This window comes from Schistocerca americana, chromosome 2, assembly GCF_021461395.2.
Source record: "Schistocerca americana isolate TAMUIC-IGC-003095 chromosome 2, iqSchAmer2.1, whole genome shotgun sequence".
NCBI lineage: Eukaryota > Metazoa > Arthropoda > Insecta > Orthoptera > Acrididae > Schistocerca > Schistocerca americana.
In genome coordinates, this window is record NC_060120.1 from 553,085,698 (window position 1) to 553,104,589 (window position 18,892).

The 18,892-nt window shown below is 38.8% G+C and overlaps 1 protein-coding gene across 2 annotated transcripts in view; it reads right to left on the reverse strand.

Moving 5' to 3' along the window:
* Nucleotides 1-18,892, reverse strand: part of LOC124595389 — a 304,713-nt gene that overhangs the window by 112,553 nt on the left and 173,268 nt on the right. For both annotated transcript variants that reach the window (XM_047134110.1, XM_047134112.1), the window contains exon 7: nucleotides 12,003-12,116. In XM_047134110.1, the coding sequence (XP_046990066.1) occupies nucleotides 12,003-12,116 (114 nt within the window). The remainder of the gene's footprint in view (nucleotides 1-12,002; nucleotides 12,117-18,892) is intronic.

Here is an 18,892-nt window from a genome sequence, read left to right on the forward strand (position 1 = left end):
GAGAAGATAATACTTAATCTTTCTCACCTGTTATTCCTGTCAGTCATTTATCCCCATTCTGGCAGTCTGAATCTATGGATTTCGCTAGTAATTATAACAATTCTGATCATTCGCAAACCCAGTCAACCACATAATCAGACAGCGATTGGCATTCATCTGTTCGGCTTTACTCACTCAGCTATAGCCCCGTCCCCTTTTGTCTGCGGAAAGTTTAGTTCTAGATGTGACGAGGATTCTCCTGACAGAGGCATCACGTACACTATGCATGCATTCAAAAGTCAACTCATGATTCATTCAGAAATCAACTTAAAATGTATTAAAAAATGTTCAAAAACCAACAGGCAAGCTTTTCAAAATCATATGAATAATTGATAGGCAAACGTGTGCAGGATGCTAGGTGCTTTGTGAAACAAGTTTTTTTTCCTCTAGAATAAGAATTTGGCACGCCCTTTTCCCGGTAGCATCTAGCCGCTTGCTGCGACAGCTTGCACAGCCAACAGCCACATTCCTGTTGTCAGAAGCAGGAGAATCTACTACTCAAACGTGACTCAACTGCGTATGCACATGAGCCTGCGCGTAACTGCTAAAACAGATCGAATGTAAACAGTTGCAACTTCACGCTCATTGGAGGCAATTTGTTGTTATGAAGCACTGCATAGTCTTCCTAAAGCCATTGACATATTTTCAATTGGCAGACACTTGCATGAGCACTGTGTGTCATTGTTGCATATGGCGCATTTCCTTTGCAATTTAAGTTATTTTCATTTTTTCTCTCATTTATGTTTTATTGTTGAAGTATTATTCTGCAGTAGTGGGATACAGTAATATCCTTTGTTAGAGCATTGGTTCTTACCGGTCAAAATTACAAAAATTTAACTGAAAACTAAAACAATGAAAAATTCTCAGAATTCTAAAAATATCCTGGGTTTTTCACGGTTTTCTCCTGGATGAAAAAATTCCCGGGTCTTTCCTGGATCTCCCGGTTGTCCCGGGTTGTATACACCCTGGTACATATCTATCCAGTGCATAGTCAACAATTCTTTTAAAATTTTAAACATAGTTCCTCTACATGCTCCTGCCATGTTCTGAACGTTTCAAGTTCATTACTGAGATATGACATTACTGCTTTTCTATCTACTTCACTGAACATATTTATCTTTCTGCTTGTTTCAGTTGTCCTTTGTACTTTGGTAAACATTGTTGTCACAACAATCTCATGGTCACTGATACTACGAGGGCAGTTCAATAAGTAATGCAACACTTTTTTTTCTGAAACAGGGGTTGTTTTATTCAGCACTGAAATACACCAGGTTATTCCCCAATCTTTTAGCTACACAACACTATTTTTCAACGTAATCTCCATTCAATGCTACGGCCTTACGCCACCTTGAAATGAGGGCCTGTATGCCTGCACGGTACCATTCCACTGGTCGATGTCGGAGCCAACGTCGTACTGCATCAATAACTTCTTCATCATCCGCATAGTGCCTCCCACGGATTGCGTCCTTCATTGGGCCAAACATATGGAAATCCGACGGTGCGAGATCGGGGCTGTAGGGTGCATGAGGAAGAACAGTCCACTGAAGTTTTGTGAGCTCCTCTCGGGTGCGAAGACTTGTGTGAGGTCTTGCGTTGTCATGAAGAAGGAGAAGTTCGTTCAGATTTTTGTGCCTACGAACACGCTGAAGTCATTTCTTCAATTTCTGAAGAGTAGCACAATACACTTCAGAGTTGATTGTTTGACCATGGGGAAGGACATCGAACAGAATAACCCCTTCAGCGTCCCAGAAGACTGTAACCATGACTTTACCGGCTGAGGGTATGGCTTTAAACTTTTTCTTGGTAGGGGAGTGGGTGTGGCGCCACTCCATTGATTGCCATTTTGTTTCAGGTTCGAAGTGATGAACCCATGTTTCATCGCCTGTAACAATCTTTGACAAGAAATTGTCACCCTCAGCCACATGATGAGCAAGCAATTCCGCACAGATGGTTCTCCTTTGCTCTTTATGGTGTTCGGTTAGACAACGAGGGACCCAGCGGGTACAAACCTTTGAATATCCCAACTGGTGAACAATTGTGACAGCACTACCAACAGAGATGTCAAGTTGAGCACTGAGTTGTTTGATGGTGATCCGTCGATCATCTCGAACGAGTGTGTTCGCACGCTCCGCCATTGCAGGAGTCACAGCTGTGCACGGCCGGCCCGCATGCGGCAGATCAGACAGTCTTGCTTGACCTTGCGGCGATGATGACACACACTTTGCCCAACGACTCACCGTGCTTTTGTCCACTGCCAGATCACCGTAGACATTCTGCAAGCGCCTATGAATATCTGAGATGCCCTGGTTTTCCGCCAAAAGAAACTTGATCACTGCCCGTTGTTTGCAACGCACATCCGTTACAGACGCCATTTTAACAGCTCCGTACAGCGCTGCCACCTGTTGGAAGTCAATGAAACTATACGAAACGAAGCGGGAATGTTTGAAAATATTCCACAAGAAATTTCCGGTTTTTTCAACCAAAATTGGCCGAGAAAAAAAATGTGTTGCATTACTTATTGAACTGCCCTCGTAGTTTTGATGTGATCATCCTCAAAGAGATCAGATGTATTTGTTGCCAGTAGATCCAACATATTTCTATCAAGAAAGATAGTTTTCGAGGAGGCATTTAGTTATGTTTCAAAGGATGTCTTGTCATCAACCATGATTTTCTCAGTTCACTCTTGGATGATTAAGGTCTCCACCAATGATTACAGTATGAGTGGAGAACTTACGTACCAGAAAAGTACCGAGGTTTCCTCTAAAATTTTCACCTACATAAGGAGATGAGTGGTGGGCAATAGAAGCATCCAATTACCATTTTATGCCCACTCCAGATACTGAGTCCTGCCCAAACAATCTTGCATGCAGCTTCAGTTTCTGTCTCGGTGGATTTGAGTTTCTTGTGTACTGTGACAAGTACACCACCTCCATTTCCCATTAGCCTTTCATTTCGACATACACTTAAGTTTTTCCCCAAAATCTCACTGCTATCAATTTAGGTTTCAACCAGCATTCTGTACCTAGTATTATGTGAGCTTCCCCGCTTTTCAGGTGTGCTTCAAACAATGGCATTTTATTGTGAATGCTTCAGCAGTTAACTACTAGGACTCTACTACTCTCGTCTGTGGGGTGCGCTCTTTTTGGATCTTACACTTATAGCCTGGGCCTCCAACAGAGTTTATCATCTGGACTTGATGGAGAGTCAACTAATTTTTAAAAAAAAAAAAAAACACTGTGTGCACCTCATGCACAGTCAGCTACCTGAGTAGCAGCCTCTGATGTGGACTGCACACCGAACACATTTGAGGGAACTCTACAGTTCTCAACCCTATTGTACAAGCCCAGGAAGTTGCAGCCTAGCTTGTCACAGAACCTTTGAAGTCTCTGGTTCAATCCTTCCACTTGATTGAGAACCAGGGGGGCCACAATCAGTTTTGGGACAATGCTCCAAATTTTGAGCTTCACTGGTCTTCTCAACCTTCTTTGCCAGTCACCAGAATGATCCAAGTATGACCTTGGGGCCCAGACAATAGGCATCGTTTGATTGTTTGCTCCAACCTGTGGTACAATCTGGAGTTGATTGCACCCTGTTTCCTAAATGGCTGCTGGAACAGTCTCTTCAACATGTTGAATGGGACCCCCAGGCGCACACACACTAAGTGCACCTGTTGTTCTTTCTTGTCCCTAGCTGCTAAGGGGTACCATTATTTGCCTTTTTTTTTTAATGGCAATGATTAAGAGACCCCTTACTCTTGACACAGGACAAAGTAGGTTTCCCAAAACAGGTGAAGTGAGCCCCACTGACTCAGATTCAGTTTCAATGAAAGACAGCATATCAAACCAGTTGCTTAGGGAGATCAGTGTAACACTAGTACTCCCCTGGTCCCCCCATCTACCCTGTACAGGACTCCTAAGTCCACCATTGACACACCATTCGCAGTCAAATGGACGAATAGTGACAGATCCTGTACTTCCTGCAGATGAGACAGGATTCACAGATACTTGACTGCCCAGAGCGCTTCCAATACACTGATATGCAGCAGTTGCCAATCACTTAACAGTAGTATGCTGCTTACAAGTGTTAGTCAACTCATCCCCTGTTCGAGAACAGCATTTACAATGCGGCTGCATTGTGGCTGGTGCAGTGTATTACAAGACAGTGAACAAATAGCTTTAAACTAAGCCTGCTAACTACCTTTCATTCTGTTGAGCTAAAAAATTACTAATTCCCCATAAGAATCAAAGAAAATACACAAAACAAGATTTATATTAAGGCAACAAAAAAAGCTGTGGTAAAAATTACTACTTTCCTAAAACTTTTTGAGGTTAGTTATAGGCATTAACAAACTAAAAAATAGAGTTAATTTACAATAAATGTAGATAATACGTACCCCACTTGAAGCAAAAACTAGGTTTACTATAATGTGTTACTTACAATATCTGCCACAGTACCCAAATTCACAAATGCCGATTTATTACAAATTAGATGAGGTACAGGACAATGGTCTTGAAAATTCTCAAAAATGTTTGTCTATTTGTGTGATACACACAAATTCTTGGGGAGCTATTCTTTGGCAGTAACTGCGAATCACAAATGCTGATTTGCTATGAAATAAGTTATCCACAACAATCGCACCAGTAACTTACAAAAATTTTCTAAAATATAGTTTTGTAAGTGTCCAAAAATTCTCAAAAATAATCTACTTCTCACACAGTTATATAATGAAACTAAAGAACAATTGTTCTGAACAAGAATAGGCCTACTGTTCTCAAAAATTTTAAAAGAGCACAAATAAATTTAAGCTTACAATGAATGATAACAGTACGAGTTTATCGTGCCACTCAAAAATGTTCAAAATTTCACAATATATCAAATACAAATGAGTACTGATACAATCAACGAAAGATTATGCAGAAGTGATGTAAACAATAACATATATGAATCCAGAATTTCAAATTGGCATACGAATCTGGCACACACAGTCTCACACAAAGGAGAATTCTGAAGTCAGTTTTTACATACAGATAGATGTGCAAATTGCTTGAATTTTTACTTAGCTGATTCTGTGACAGTCTCTATACTGGTGTGCCGAAGATGAAAACTGCAGTGACAGTTTATCTCAGTCAAAATTGGAAAAATGTGCAGCGAGAACAAAGCATGTATTCTGCCTGGAGCAGCTAACAAAACTGACCAGTGCTCCATTCATCTCCATAGTGTTGATGTGAACTTCTGCAGGTCTCCATCTGGATAGCATGAAGCTTGCTGATAGAGTTGTTGTTGCTGGGCACTGGCCACAGAAAACACTGGTTAGGTCCCTACTTGTTGCACACAATCAACTGTGTCATTACAGAATGTGCAATGAGGTCTCTTACGTTTGGTGCTGCAGTTTTGAGATGATTTATTTGAGGCAGCTATCCTGGGGCTTGCACACAACAATTTGGAGGCAATTTTTTTGTGAGTTTCTGCTCACTCTAGGAGAGGACTACAGCAAAGTAACAGATTTTCTTTGTGTGTGCCTACCATTAATGACAGATGTTAATCACTAACTACTGGCCTAACTTCTTAATCCCACATTACCAGACAACCAGTTGCTCAGTAATTCAGACACAATGTTGACTGACTACCATCAGTTGAAGGCTAAAGTCATGACTGGTTGCTAGTATGATATTCTACATTGGTGTTGATGCCACATGGTCTACACAGCCTGTACTGACACTGTTATTTTGGGTGCTTTAGTGAGTTTTAGAAGCTCGCTTAATGTTGGGTCAGATTACTATAATGCCTTTGCATTGATTTGCTGTCCAGAGATAGACCTATGTCACAGATTTAAGATTCAGCATACAATGTGTCATTGTTCATATGAAATATCACACTCGTGAGCCAGGCCTTAAAGATGCGCAGTCCATGCTGCATATGTTTACTGGTGCTGCTTAACATGATAATTTAACTCAGGCCTAACTGCTACCACATGGTTTAGTGACTGTAGCAGCCACTCAACAAACCATATACATTACAGAAGCAACACAAACTGAAGAGTTGACTGCACAGCTCTTGCACTCACATGAACTCCTAATCTTATCACCCCAATACTATGTATGAAATGCATATGGATCCACAGTGCCATCGATACTCCACCTAGTAGATCCCAAACATCACAGCAGCATGAAGTTAGTAAAAGCTCCACTATTAGCCTGTCAATGCCTTCGCCTATCTACTACCTCCTATTGCATGGGCCACAGTAAACAAGAATTTCTGTTGTATGTCAAGCTGTTGAGATGTTTAGCCAGCATGAATCATATGCGTCATATGACATATATATTTTGGAGCAACAAAAGGAACTGTGAAATAACAAACAACATTTGGACAAAAGAAGCAAATATGATTGAGTCATCAGTAAAAAAAAGTGATTTATTAATCGGAAGTGGATAATGTATCATTAACCACTTATAAATTAGTTTAAATTAATTATGTTTTGAGAATATTCATAGACAATGAATAATCTTCAACTGTGTGATATTTTTCAAAACAATGAGGTACATGCAACACAACTCAACAGTTTTTATATTCCAACTTTTTTCACTCCATTTCTTATTTTTCGTACATACTTTTCAAATTCTTGTTAGATGAGTTTTCAATGGTGTGGGATCCATATGTTTCAAAAAACTAAACCCCAATGTTCTGCATATAGTATCATTGGTATATCTCCAGTTGATAACAGTCCTTGCCTTTTACAAACTTGTGACACCACATTTTGTAATGTTGCTTCTGGTATTTGAAGTCTATACTCTGTCTAATTCTGTTTCTTTTTCACATGGTCTTTGTTGTACAGAATATATGAATTAAAAAGTACTATATGAAATATGTAAAGAAAAATTTTTGGTGGCCTTTCAAGTACTTCTTTGTAACAGGGAAACTTGCTAATATCTGATCTTGGCAGATAATACCAATCTCTTGCCTACGGTAATCACTGACACATTTTGGTTTGAAAGTACTGTTTCACTGACTATTGTTTTGTTCAGTCATTACTTCCGTGCTTTGTAGAAATAAAATAGGCATCCTGTTTATCCTTACACTTTAGTGCTAATATGCTTTGCACTTATCATGCATTCCTCATTTTTAATTTTGCTTCAACGAGATATTCCAGTGTATTTTCTCTATTAAAAAACACTATCTCAACAACACTATCTCAACAACAATTAAAGTTATAAACAATTCTGATAAAGCATACCAATTATCCACATACAAAGTTGTCCTTTATTTAGAATTGACTTTCATCCAACAGTTTCAGATGCATTTTAATCACAATCTGTTTTATTGTTTTATGAATATATTTTAAAATTCTAGCAATAGCTCAATGCTGATTCACAAAGCTTCTAAAATTTTATCCCAAACTTTGCCCTCTTTGAAGGAATAAATTGTTTATAAGATTGTGTCCCTTAAATTTCATTACTGATTCATTGATCACAATGTTCTCTTCCATTACAAACACTACTATGAATTTTTTTATTAAAATTGTTTATCACAGGCATGACTACATAATTTATTCATCGTGCCAGTCATATCATTATTTGCATAATATAAAAACCTAGTGATTTGCACATTTCTTTTCAGTGGCATAGTTTTCCTGAAATCGGTGTTTCTATGATGGCTCTGTTAGACTAGTGCATCTGATTTTTTTTTTGTAACTTAAGCCATTATAATGAATAATGCAAAGTACATTTTAAGTTAATTACAACTGACAAGGATCTGTGTCTCATCAATTTTGTTTCTTGTATTTTCATTGATCATTAATGGTTGTTCTGGATACTGATTTGTTTCCACGACAATATCAGCCAAAAACACATTGTCAAACAGTGCACAAAAAATGGCTAACGCTTTTGTACTTCTGTCTAACTGCTCTTATACCAGGTGTCAGCATACACTCCTGAATTTGTGGCATGTTATTTTCTTCTTTCCGAATCTACTGCATAGATGATTGATGACGATACTGTCTTCATCAGTGATGTTATCTTCAGTGATTAATCTTCTTGAACACATGAAACACAACACCACTACTGTCCTATAACTATCAGAAAGGTCTATCAAATCATTGTTCACAATAACAACACACTGCTCACTACTATCATCAGTATTAGACATTCTTTTTACTGACACAATAGGTATACAGGGTGGTTAATTCTTTTAGGGACTTATAATCGACATGCATGAATGCAATAAAGTTGTACACATAACCGAAGTAAGAGAACATTGAGAGCTGTTGAATCACGAGTCCGACTCATGTTTTGTCGTTTGTGCCGCATTGCGTACCATGAGCCTGGCGCATCTTGTTAACATGTGGACAGTGTAAAGAACCATGGTGCAGGTTCATGCTTACTGTTTATGGCCCAACTTCCTTACCAAGAGTCACACTCGTGGTTGTAGGCCAAGGAGTTAATAGAGGCAGCCATCCCATCAAGAAGGGATCAACTTCAACAATGACTTGAGCTCTGCAGCAGCAATGGATCAAATGTGTAATCATCCACATAACCCAATTATTCCTAACAAGATTCATGAATCGGCCCAGATCCAGTAAACCAGCAGAAGCGAAATTGCAAATTTATCAACTGGCCTTTAAGCCCCCTCATAAGTAACATACATACGCCCCATTCTAAGACACTTCATGGTAAGTTATCTATTCTGTATTAAATTTTGACCTATTCCAAGGACTTACCATGTATAGAGATGTATGCTCCTGTCAGTAAATCATGAGTTCCTTAACCACGAAGTTTTTTTGGCGGGTTTGAGTTATAAAGAGATCAAACTACAGCGTAATCAGTCAACCAAGAAGTAATTGGTACAAATAGTTCTAGGAATAATTAAAGAGTTGGTTATGTATTCGTGGACAATGGGCATGAGCAATGATATTTATCAATTGCATGCTGCATTTTGGAGGCAAAGTTGGTAGCTATCACTCGTGTCTTCAAGTACATGCATAATTTTTTACTAGAGCTGTGATTAAATGAGTTGTCTCCAAGGCTTGGAACAATGTAAAACTCAGAACTGCTTCACAATCTAGGTATTGAGATCATATTTGTATATAGAGTGAGTGAGTGAGAGTGCATGCACACGAGTGTGTGTGTGTGTGTGTGTGTGTGTGTGTGTGTGTGTGTGTGTCCACCTCTTCACTCCTCAAATAAGAGGGTTATGGAACAATGCAAAATCTGCCCAACATATCATACAATTCAATGAGGGAAAGCAAGCTATAACACAAAATTTAAACTGTTAATAATCTGTTGAGCTGGTTTTGTTCATAGTAGATAGAGTGCCTCTCCCTGCAGATAAAGTATGAGCATACTTGAGCTGTGGATGCTCCACACCCACACAGTCAGTAACATCATCTCCAGCAAACCAACTAATTAATTCATTCATTCACTCACTCACTCACGAAGAATGTATCAACCACTTGTCTTGTTCTCATTCATGTTACTCACATAGAGTTTGTGTTAACCTTATTTTACAGAAACAAGTCTATCCTTTAGGATAGACTCTTTAGAGAGTTCTGTCAACTGCCTCACTATTGAATAGTATCATCATCATCATCATCATCATCATCATCGCTGGCCTTTTGGTTGGTTGGTTGATTTGGTGGGAGAGGACCAAACAGTGAGCTCATCAGTCCCATTGGATTAGGGAAGGAAGTCGGCCATGCCCTTTCAAAGGAACCATCCTGGCATTTACCTGAAGCGATTTAGGGAAATCACGGAAAACCTAAATCAGGGTGGTTGGATGCGGGTTTGAACCACTGTACTCTCAAAAGAGAGGACAATGTGCTAACCACTGCACCACCTCGCTCGGCTACTCTCTTTTATGAGTGTCATTCAGAAAGTAAAGAATGCTTGTGCACAGATTCTGTGTTGTGTTTGCTGACAGCAAGATGTAGAGGCTTGCCCACTTCAATTTATACATGGATCTATTGACAGCTAAATCTATAGCCCGCAAGCCACATGACCGACTGTGTGTGATGGAGGGCATACCTGACACCACTATCATTTCCCTACAGTGTAACTCAGCCACAGTGGACCTCTTTGTCTATAGAGATGCAACATGTTACATTTATTTATGTTCATGGTCAACTGCCAGTCCTTGCAATAATTGCCAATCCTCTGATGGTCTTCCTGCATTTTGCTACAGTCTTCTGACCTTAGTACCTTTCTACAGATAACTGCATCATCTGTGAACAGCTTCACAGAGACTTCAGTGTTATCCATTAGATCGTTGACATATTGAACCATAGTGGGTCTTCAACAAATGCTTTACATAGTTCTTGCCACATTAGATTTATCAGTTTTGAGCTTTTGGCAACTTCCTCCATTTTCATCATCAGGAAATTAAATTTCAGTAGACAGATATCTCAGTTGGCCAAATTATGTCAGGGAGACAGCATTGCAATTACATAGTTGTAAAAAGTAGGTTTTGGATTTGGAAACATTGACAGTCAGTGACAGCAACACTGTCCTTTGGTCACAAGTGTCAGCAAGAAATCTGCTGTAATGGAAGAAGTGGTGATGATGATGATGATGATTGGTTTGTGGGGCACTCAACTGCATGGTTATCAGTGCCCATACAAATTCCCATTCTCTGCTCGGTCCAGTCTCGCCACTTTCATGAATGATGATGAGGATAACAAAAACACCCAGTCATCTTGAGGCAGGTGATACGGAAGAAGTGAATCTCTCTATGTGGTAACAACTGCTGGTATAACAGCATACTGAATGAATTACTAACTGCAAATCAAATTTTGAAGCATAATGTGAGATTGTCATGAGGATGCTGGGGGTTATGATAGTGTTCCGTAACATGATGGACAAATCAAATCATGTAGAGAGTACCATTATTTTATAATTCTGAGTCACATAACATGGATCCAAAACAGAACGATTAAGAGAATATTGGAAAAGGAAATCCTGAGAACTGAATTAATTTGAAGTGCAAAAAAGTTTAAGAAGGCCGACATAGAGATTTTAACCGAACTGAGGATACACTAAGATACATATTATAAATCAAAATAGCTGCTACCGTCAAATCAAGGGATTGGATGTGGAGTGTGTGACACAGTCAGAAAAAATATTAAATAAATAAAATTGGTTCAATAGTAACAAAAATATGTGTACTATCTAAATTATATGTGGACAACTGTGTAAGGTTTCATTACAATGACTATAACAGTAATTACGAATACCTGATACAGTAGTAAAACAGCATTACTTCACAAAGCTAACTGACAATCACAATCTATTATTGCAATCTCTTTAAGTTTCCCCCGGATGCCTTGAAAGACACAAATGAGGAAATATATCCAGGAGGTGATTGATATAGTTGTCAGGGCTGTCTTTGTACAATAATAATGACCTGTAGACTCGGTTGTCACCGAGTGCTGCCTTTGTCATTTTAATCTAGAGTAACATGTTTATCTTTTGAGTAATTATTACCCAGCTACGGCAATGAAAAAACATCACAACTGCATTTGCAGAGAAATTTGGCCATGTTCATTCAATATCCACATCAAAAATACCTGTGATTGTAACAAAACAAAGTGCAGTTATATGTTTGGATACAAACTGTGAGTACTAAAAGCTTTGTAAATACTTTACTGATAAAACCATACTGCAAAATTTATACATATTATAATGAACTGTACGAACAGCCCTAAATGGTGAACATATCATCATCATAGCATGAGGTTAACTTCATGCTATCCACTCTTAGAACTCATATCTATTCACAGGTATTTAGTCTATAAAAACACACAACGTGAATTAACAAATGAACAAAAATTATTAGCTGATAAATATCATCCCATAAATATAAACAAAATTTTCAGAAGCAACCAAAATAGTAAAACAACAGCTGCAGTAAAGCTATGGGAAAATACAAAACATGACCAAAATGTAGCAAATGTAGTTTCTTTCAATAAGTATTACCTGTAACATAGCCACTGGATTGATATTCCTTCCACAAAAATGGATAGACATTAACATAGGAAGCTTTGTCACCCATTCTTTTTCTTGTTTCTGGGAGTTCCAGTTCAATCTTCCCTACAAAATGTTCAATAATAGTTTCAAAAAGCATTGTAATTACTATTCACAAAAATATAACTGTTACAGTAATAGTATGAAAAACTTAGTGATAAGTCATGAGTTGTAATCTTAAGTACATGTAATTTTATCCTTATCTTGTATGTATGGAAAAAGTTACTAGACAGGTTTAAAAATTTAATATAGGAATGTAATTCTTTTTTTGCAGTGTAAGAAATTATAATTCACAACAAGGATCATATTCATTTTGATTACATTTTTAAATAATCTGAAAGTGGACAATAAATTGAGTCAGAAGGCAGCCAGTTGAAAAATGCTCCTGTTTGAGCACAAAAAGGTGAATTTCTCGTCTTTAAAAGACTCTGACAGGAAAGTGGGGAATGAGCTGTCTCAGTCATCATACTGCCTTCATCAACAAAAGTTCTGGCACACAACATGTTTCCGCTCTTTTAACAGAACGTTCTAAATCCTTTTAACCAGCCTCCCTCTGTAGTGGCATTCACAATCAGCACCTCCCCATCACCGTTACTTACTACATGTCTTTCCCACTGTCTCCTTCTCTACCACCGGCACTTTCTCCTGTCTACCTTTGCCACTATCATTGTCTTCGTTCCTTTCTCTCTCACTCTTCCTTATCACTGTCTCCTCCTCTGTCTTTCTGCGATAGTGCCACTGTCTTTGTCTCATTCTTTTTCTTCCCCACTGACATTGCCTCTTTCTGTCTCACTTACAGTCTGCTGTCTTTCTCTTCAACAACCATTGTCTCTTGTCCACACATGTCCTTGTGGATGGTCTGCCCAGGTTTTTAACTCCTAAACTGGGAAACTTTAACAAAGGGGTATAGGGGATGGGTGAAAGTGCGCAAATGTTATGCTAGAGTTCGCTGGTCTAGGCAGGTGGCAAGTGGAAGGGGTGAGGGGGTTCCAGACCATGCAAACCTATGTATGGTCTCCACTCACCTCTCTCTTTTCATTTCTACCATCTCCTCTCTCTTTTACCCCCACTGCTATTCTCTCTAGCTACATCACTTTCTCTTTTACTGGCACTGTTTCACACTGACCATCACTATCTCCTCTCTTCTTGTTTCCCACCGCTATTGTCTTAATCAATCTGTGCCCTATTATGGCAACACAGTGCACATACAAGGAAAATAGATATCCATCTGAAAGAATCAATGAGAATTATTATGGGTACTTAAAATCCTTACTGATCCATTGCTGCACACAATCATAAACATTCCACCACCTGAATTGTGATGCCAAGGAGCAACCAATCAAGAATGGAGGAATCTACATCACCCCAAGTATCCCTTCCAATTCATACAGTCTTAAATGACCCTCCTATAGATCAACTGATATCATGTACTCCACAGTAACATAATGAAAGAAACAACAAGAAGTCTGACATGAAAGAAGAGTTTTGCAAGAGATGGAGTGCTGCAACAACAAAACATCTGCCAGAATTTGATCTGAAGAGAAGTGAGTGGACAAGACAACAGGATAAGAACTGGTCATACCAGATGGAATGCTATGATGCATCAGTGGAGACTCCGAAACTCTTCAGCCTGCAATTGTAGGGCCCAAGTACAAATCATTCAGCTTACTGCACACTGATGCGCTGCCCTCTCAGAAAGTGTGCCCAGAACCATTCAGTGACTTTATTAATGCTATCAACTGCTTCAACTATCTGCTATCAACTGCTTCATTCCCTAGATGTTGTACTATGTTTAAATGTATCTGTTTTAATTATGGCTGTAATTTTATAGTTTAAATGTTCTCCTTCTAGTATTATTGAATTATTAATTTTCATAATTTAAACATATTAAATTTGCACCTAAATCCTTAAATGTATAACTGTTACCTATATGTGTTTCTTAATATTTGTTGTTGTCACCATATGATAAATAAATAAATCTCTTTCTCTTTCATTGCCAAAATTTTGGGTTTCAGTTGGTTCCCATCTTTTCCCTGTTACAGCAGGGTGTGCTACTCATATAAAATAAATTCTGTAGGTTGGTACAGTTTTGACAGTTTATTTATATACTTACAACACATTTAGATATTTTAATACATGTTGTTTTTGTGGTCTTCTGTCCAGAGACTGGTTTGATGCAGCTCTCCATGCTACTCTATCCTGTGCGAGCTTCTTCATCTCCCAGTACCTACTGCAACCTACATCCTTCTGAATCTGTTTAGTGTATTCATCTCTTGGCCTCCCTCTACAATTTTTACCCTCCACACTGCCCTCCAATACTAAACTGGTGATCCCTTGATGCCTCAGAATATGCCCTACCAACCGATCCCTTCTTCTAGTCAAGTTGTGCCACAAATTTCTCTTCTCTCCAATTCTATTCAATACATCCTCATTAGTTATGTGATCTACCAATCTAATCTTCAGCATTCTACTGTAGCACCATATTTTGAAAGCTTCTCTTCTCTTCTCGTCCAAACTACTTATCGTCCATGTTTCACTTCCATACATGGCTACACTCCATACATATACTTTCAGAAACGACTTCCTGACACTTAAATCTATACTCGATGTTAACAACTTTCTCTTCTTCAGAAACACATTCCTTGCCATTGCCAGTCTACATTTTATATTCTCTCTACTTCGACCATCATCAGTTATTTTGCTTCCCAAATAGCAAAACTCATTTACTACTTTAAGCCTCTCATTTCCTAAGCTAATTCCCACAGTATCACCCGATTTAATTCGACTACATTCCATTATCCTCGTTTTGCTTCTGTTGATGTTCATCTTATATCCACCTTTCAAGATAATGTCCATTCCATTCAACTGCTCCTTCAGGTCCTTTGCTGTCTCTGACAATATTACAATGTCATCGGCAAACCTCAAAGTTTTTATTTCTTCTCCATGGATTTTGATCCATACTCCAAATTTTTCTTTTGTTTCCTTTACTGCTTGCTCAATATACAGATTGAATAACATCGGGGATAGGCTACAACCCTGTCTCACTCCCTTCCCAACCACTGCTTCCCTTTCAGTCCCCTCGACTCTTATAACTGCCTTCTGGTTTCTGTACAAATTGTAAATAGCCTTTCGCTCCCTGTATTTTACTCCTGCCACGTTCAGAATTTGAAAGAGAGTATTCCAGTCAACATTGTCAAAAGCTTTCTCTAAGTCTACAAATGCTAGAAATGTAGGTTTGCCTCTCCTTAATCTATTTTCTAAGAAAAGTTGTAAGGTCAGTGTTGCCTCACGTGTTCCAACATTTCTACGGAATCTAAACTGATGTTCCCCGAGGTCAGTTTCTACCAGTTTTTCCATTTGTCTGTAAAGAATTCATGTTAGTATTTTGCAGCCTTGGCTTATTAAACTGATAGTTTCGTAATTTTCACATCTGTCAACACCTGCTTTCTTTGGGATTGGAATTATTATATTCTTCTTGAAGCCTGAGGGTATTTCGCCTGTCTCATACATCTTGCTCACTATATGGTAGAGTTTTGTTAGGCCTGGCTCTCCCAAGGCTGTCATTAGTTCTAATGGGATGTTGTCTTCTCCTGGGGCCTTGTTTCAACTTAGGTCTTTCAGTGCTCAGTCAAACTCTTCACGCAGTATCATATCTCCTATTTTGTCTTCATCTACATTCTCTTCCATTTCTATAATATTGTCCTCAAGAACATCACCCTTGTACAGGCCCTCTATATACTCCTTCCACCTTTCTGCTTTCCCTCCTTTGCTTATTACTGGATTTCCATCTGAGCTCTTGATATTCATGCAAGTTGTTATCTTTTCTCCAAAGATCTCTTTAATTTTTCTGTAGGCAGTATCTATCTTACCCTAATGATATGCGCCTCTACATCCTTACATTTGTCCTCTAGCCATCCCTGCTTAGCCATTTTGCACTTCCTGTCGATCTCATTTTTGAGACGTTTGTATTCTTTTTTGCCTGGTTCATTTACTGCATTTTTGTATTTTCTCCTTTCATCAATTAAATTCAATATCTCTTCTGTTACCCAAGAATTTCTTTTAGCCCTCATCTTTTTACCTACTTGGTCCTCTGGTACCTTCACTATTTCATCTCTCAAAGCTACCCATTCTTCTTCTACTGTATTTCTTTCCCCGATTCTTGTCCATCGTTCCCTAATGCTCTCACTGAAGCTCTCTACAATTTCTGGTTCTTTCAGTTTATCCAGATCCCATCTCCTCAATTTACAACCTTTTTGCAGTTTCTTCAGTTTTAATCTACAGTTCATAACCAATAGATTATGGTCAGAGTCCACATCTTCCCCTGGAAATGTCTTACAATTTAAAACCTGGTTCCTAAATCTCTGTCTTACCATTATATAATCTATCTGATACCTTCCAGTATCTCCAGGCTTCTTCCATGTATACAGCCTTCTTTCACGATTCTTGAACCAAGTGTTAGCTATGATTAAGTTGTGCTCTGTGCAACATTCTACCAGGCGGCTTCCTCTTTCATTCCTTACTCCCATTCCATATTCACCTACTACGTTTCCTTCTCTTTCTTTTCCTACTGTCGAGTTCCAGTCACCCATGACTATTAAATTTTTGTCTCCCTTCACTATCTGAATAATTTCTTTTATCTCATCATACATTTCATCAATCTCTTCATCATCTGCGGAGCTAGTTGGCATATAAACTTGTACTACTGTGGTAGGCGTGAGCTTCGTATCTATCTTAGCCGCAATAATGCATTCACTATGCTGTTTGTAGTAGCTTACCTGCATACCTATTTTTTAACTCATTATTAATCCTACTCCTGGATTACCCCTATTTGATTTTGAATTTATAACCCTGTGTTCAGCTGACCAAAAGTCTTGTTCCTCCTGCCACCTAAATTCACTAATTCCCACTATATCTAACTTTAACCTGTCCATTTCCCATTTTAAATTTTCTAACCCTCCTGCCCGATTAAGGGATCTGACATTCCACGCTCCAATCTGTAGAAAGCCAGTTTTCTTTCTCCTGATAACAATGTCCTCCTGAGTAGTCCCCACCCGGAGATCCGAATGGGGGACTATTTTACCTCCGGAATATTTTACACAAGAGGACGCCATCATCATTTAACCATACAGTAAAGCTGCATGCCCTCGGGAAAAATTACAGCTGTAGTTTCCCCTTGCTTTCAGCTGTTCACGGTACCAGCACAGCAAGGCCGTTTTGGTTAGTGTTAAAAGGCCAGATCAGTCAATCATCCAGATTGTTTCCCCTGAAACTACTGAAAAGGCTGCTGCCCCTCTTCAGGAATCAGGAACCACACATTTGTCTGGCCTCTCAACAGATTCCCCTCTGTTTTGGTTGCACCTACGGCACAGCTATCTGTATCACTGAGGCACGCAAATCTCCCCACCAACGGCAAGGTCCATGATTCATGGGGGGGGGGGGGGGGGGGGGGGGGTTTAATACATATGAACAACAAATAAGTACACACATTATAAGGTTAACACAAAAGCATCTCCCATCCAACCAAAGTTCACTTTACACTACTATACATAAGAGTTCACAATGTTTTTGACTACACCGACAGTATACCGACAATGTTTGATTTGCCAATACAAAGAGTTTTGTCTTGCACCAACAGCTGACACCACTGAACAATTTCCAGATCAAGAGAGCTTGTACAGGAGTGAAGCGCCCGTTTACAGACAAAGCGCATCATAAAGCATTACTGGTGAAAAAAAATGCTGATCAAAAACATAGTTTAGTGACTCCAGAACCCTTGCAAAAACCCCAGAACTGTTGCCATGTGTTCACTACACCCAGTTAAACATACATTTGTGTCTCAGATTGGATATTATGTGCATATTTTATTTACATGTGTATGGTAACTTTAAACATCTGGATCTCAGCAACAGATAATGTTACTGAAAAAAGTTTTCTCCAGATCACCATCTTAAGAACAAATGGTAAAAATTTTGACAATTTGCCAGGAACATAAATTATAGAAGTGTCATCTCCACAACTGGTACTGTTGGTGCCCAAAAATTGTGATTTTCAGGTGTATCTCGATGACAGATAAATATTTTCAAAAATACGAAAGTGGCATTTCTAGATAATTGTCTACAGAACATGCAGTTAAAATTTGAGCCATTTGATATGCTTAGTTATTTATATAATTGTGGGCCACAGTGCAAAAATGGCTAAAAATCATGTTTTCTGGTCTTCTGCATATGTAGAGGAACTTTGAACTTCTGGATCTCAATAGCAGATAATGACACTGAAAAACTTTTGAAGTTCTCCAAGATCATCTTAAAAACATACAGTAAAAATGTTGACATCTTGTCATGAACAGAAATTATAGAAGTGGCCTTCCCCACAACTGTACTTTCAGCACCCAAAAATCATGGTTTTTCAGAGTTTTCTCAGAAACTGCCCCTTAACAAATGATGATTTTATAAGTTACCTCAGACCCAGCCTAGACCATGCCTAACGCAAAAGAACCAATTGATTTGCCTGGGCTGGGGAAACTGAGTAATGTTGCTGCAGTACTCTAGTTCTTCCATTAGGTATACAAATGGTCACTAGGCCAAGGGCTATCCAAAACACTTGATCCCTTATCTCTGTTACTAACAGAAACTGAGAGATGACCCCCCTGAAAAATTGCATTCTCATGCGCGGCTTTTTGGAACATATTGGTACCATGCACTGTCATGTATGGACAGATATCAGTTCAGTGTCTTGACTAATACCAAAACGAACCATGGTCTCCAAGTAAGATTAGGGGTACACAAAACTGCACAACATATTCACAGTTGGTACACCTATCAGAGCTTATGATCATCTTTTTA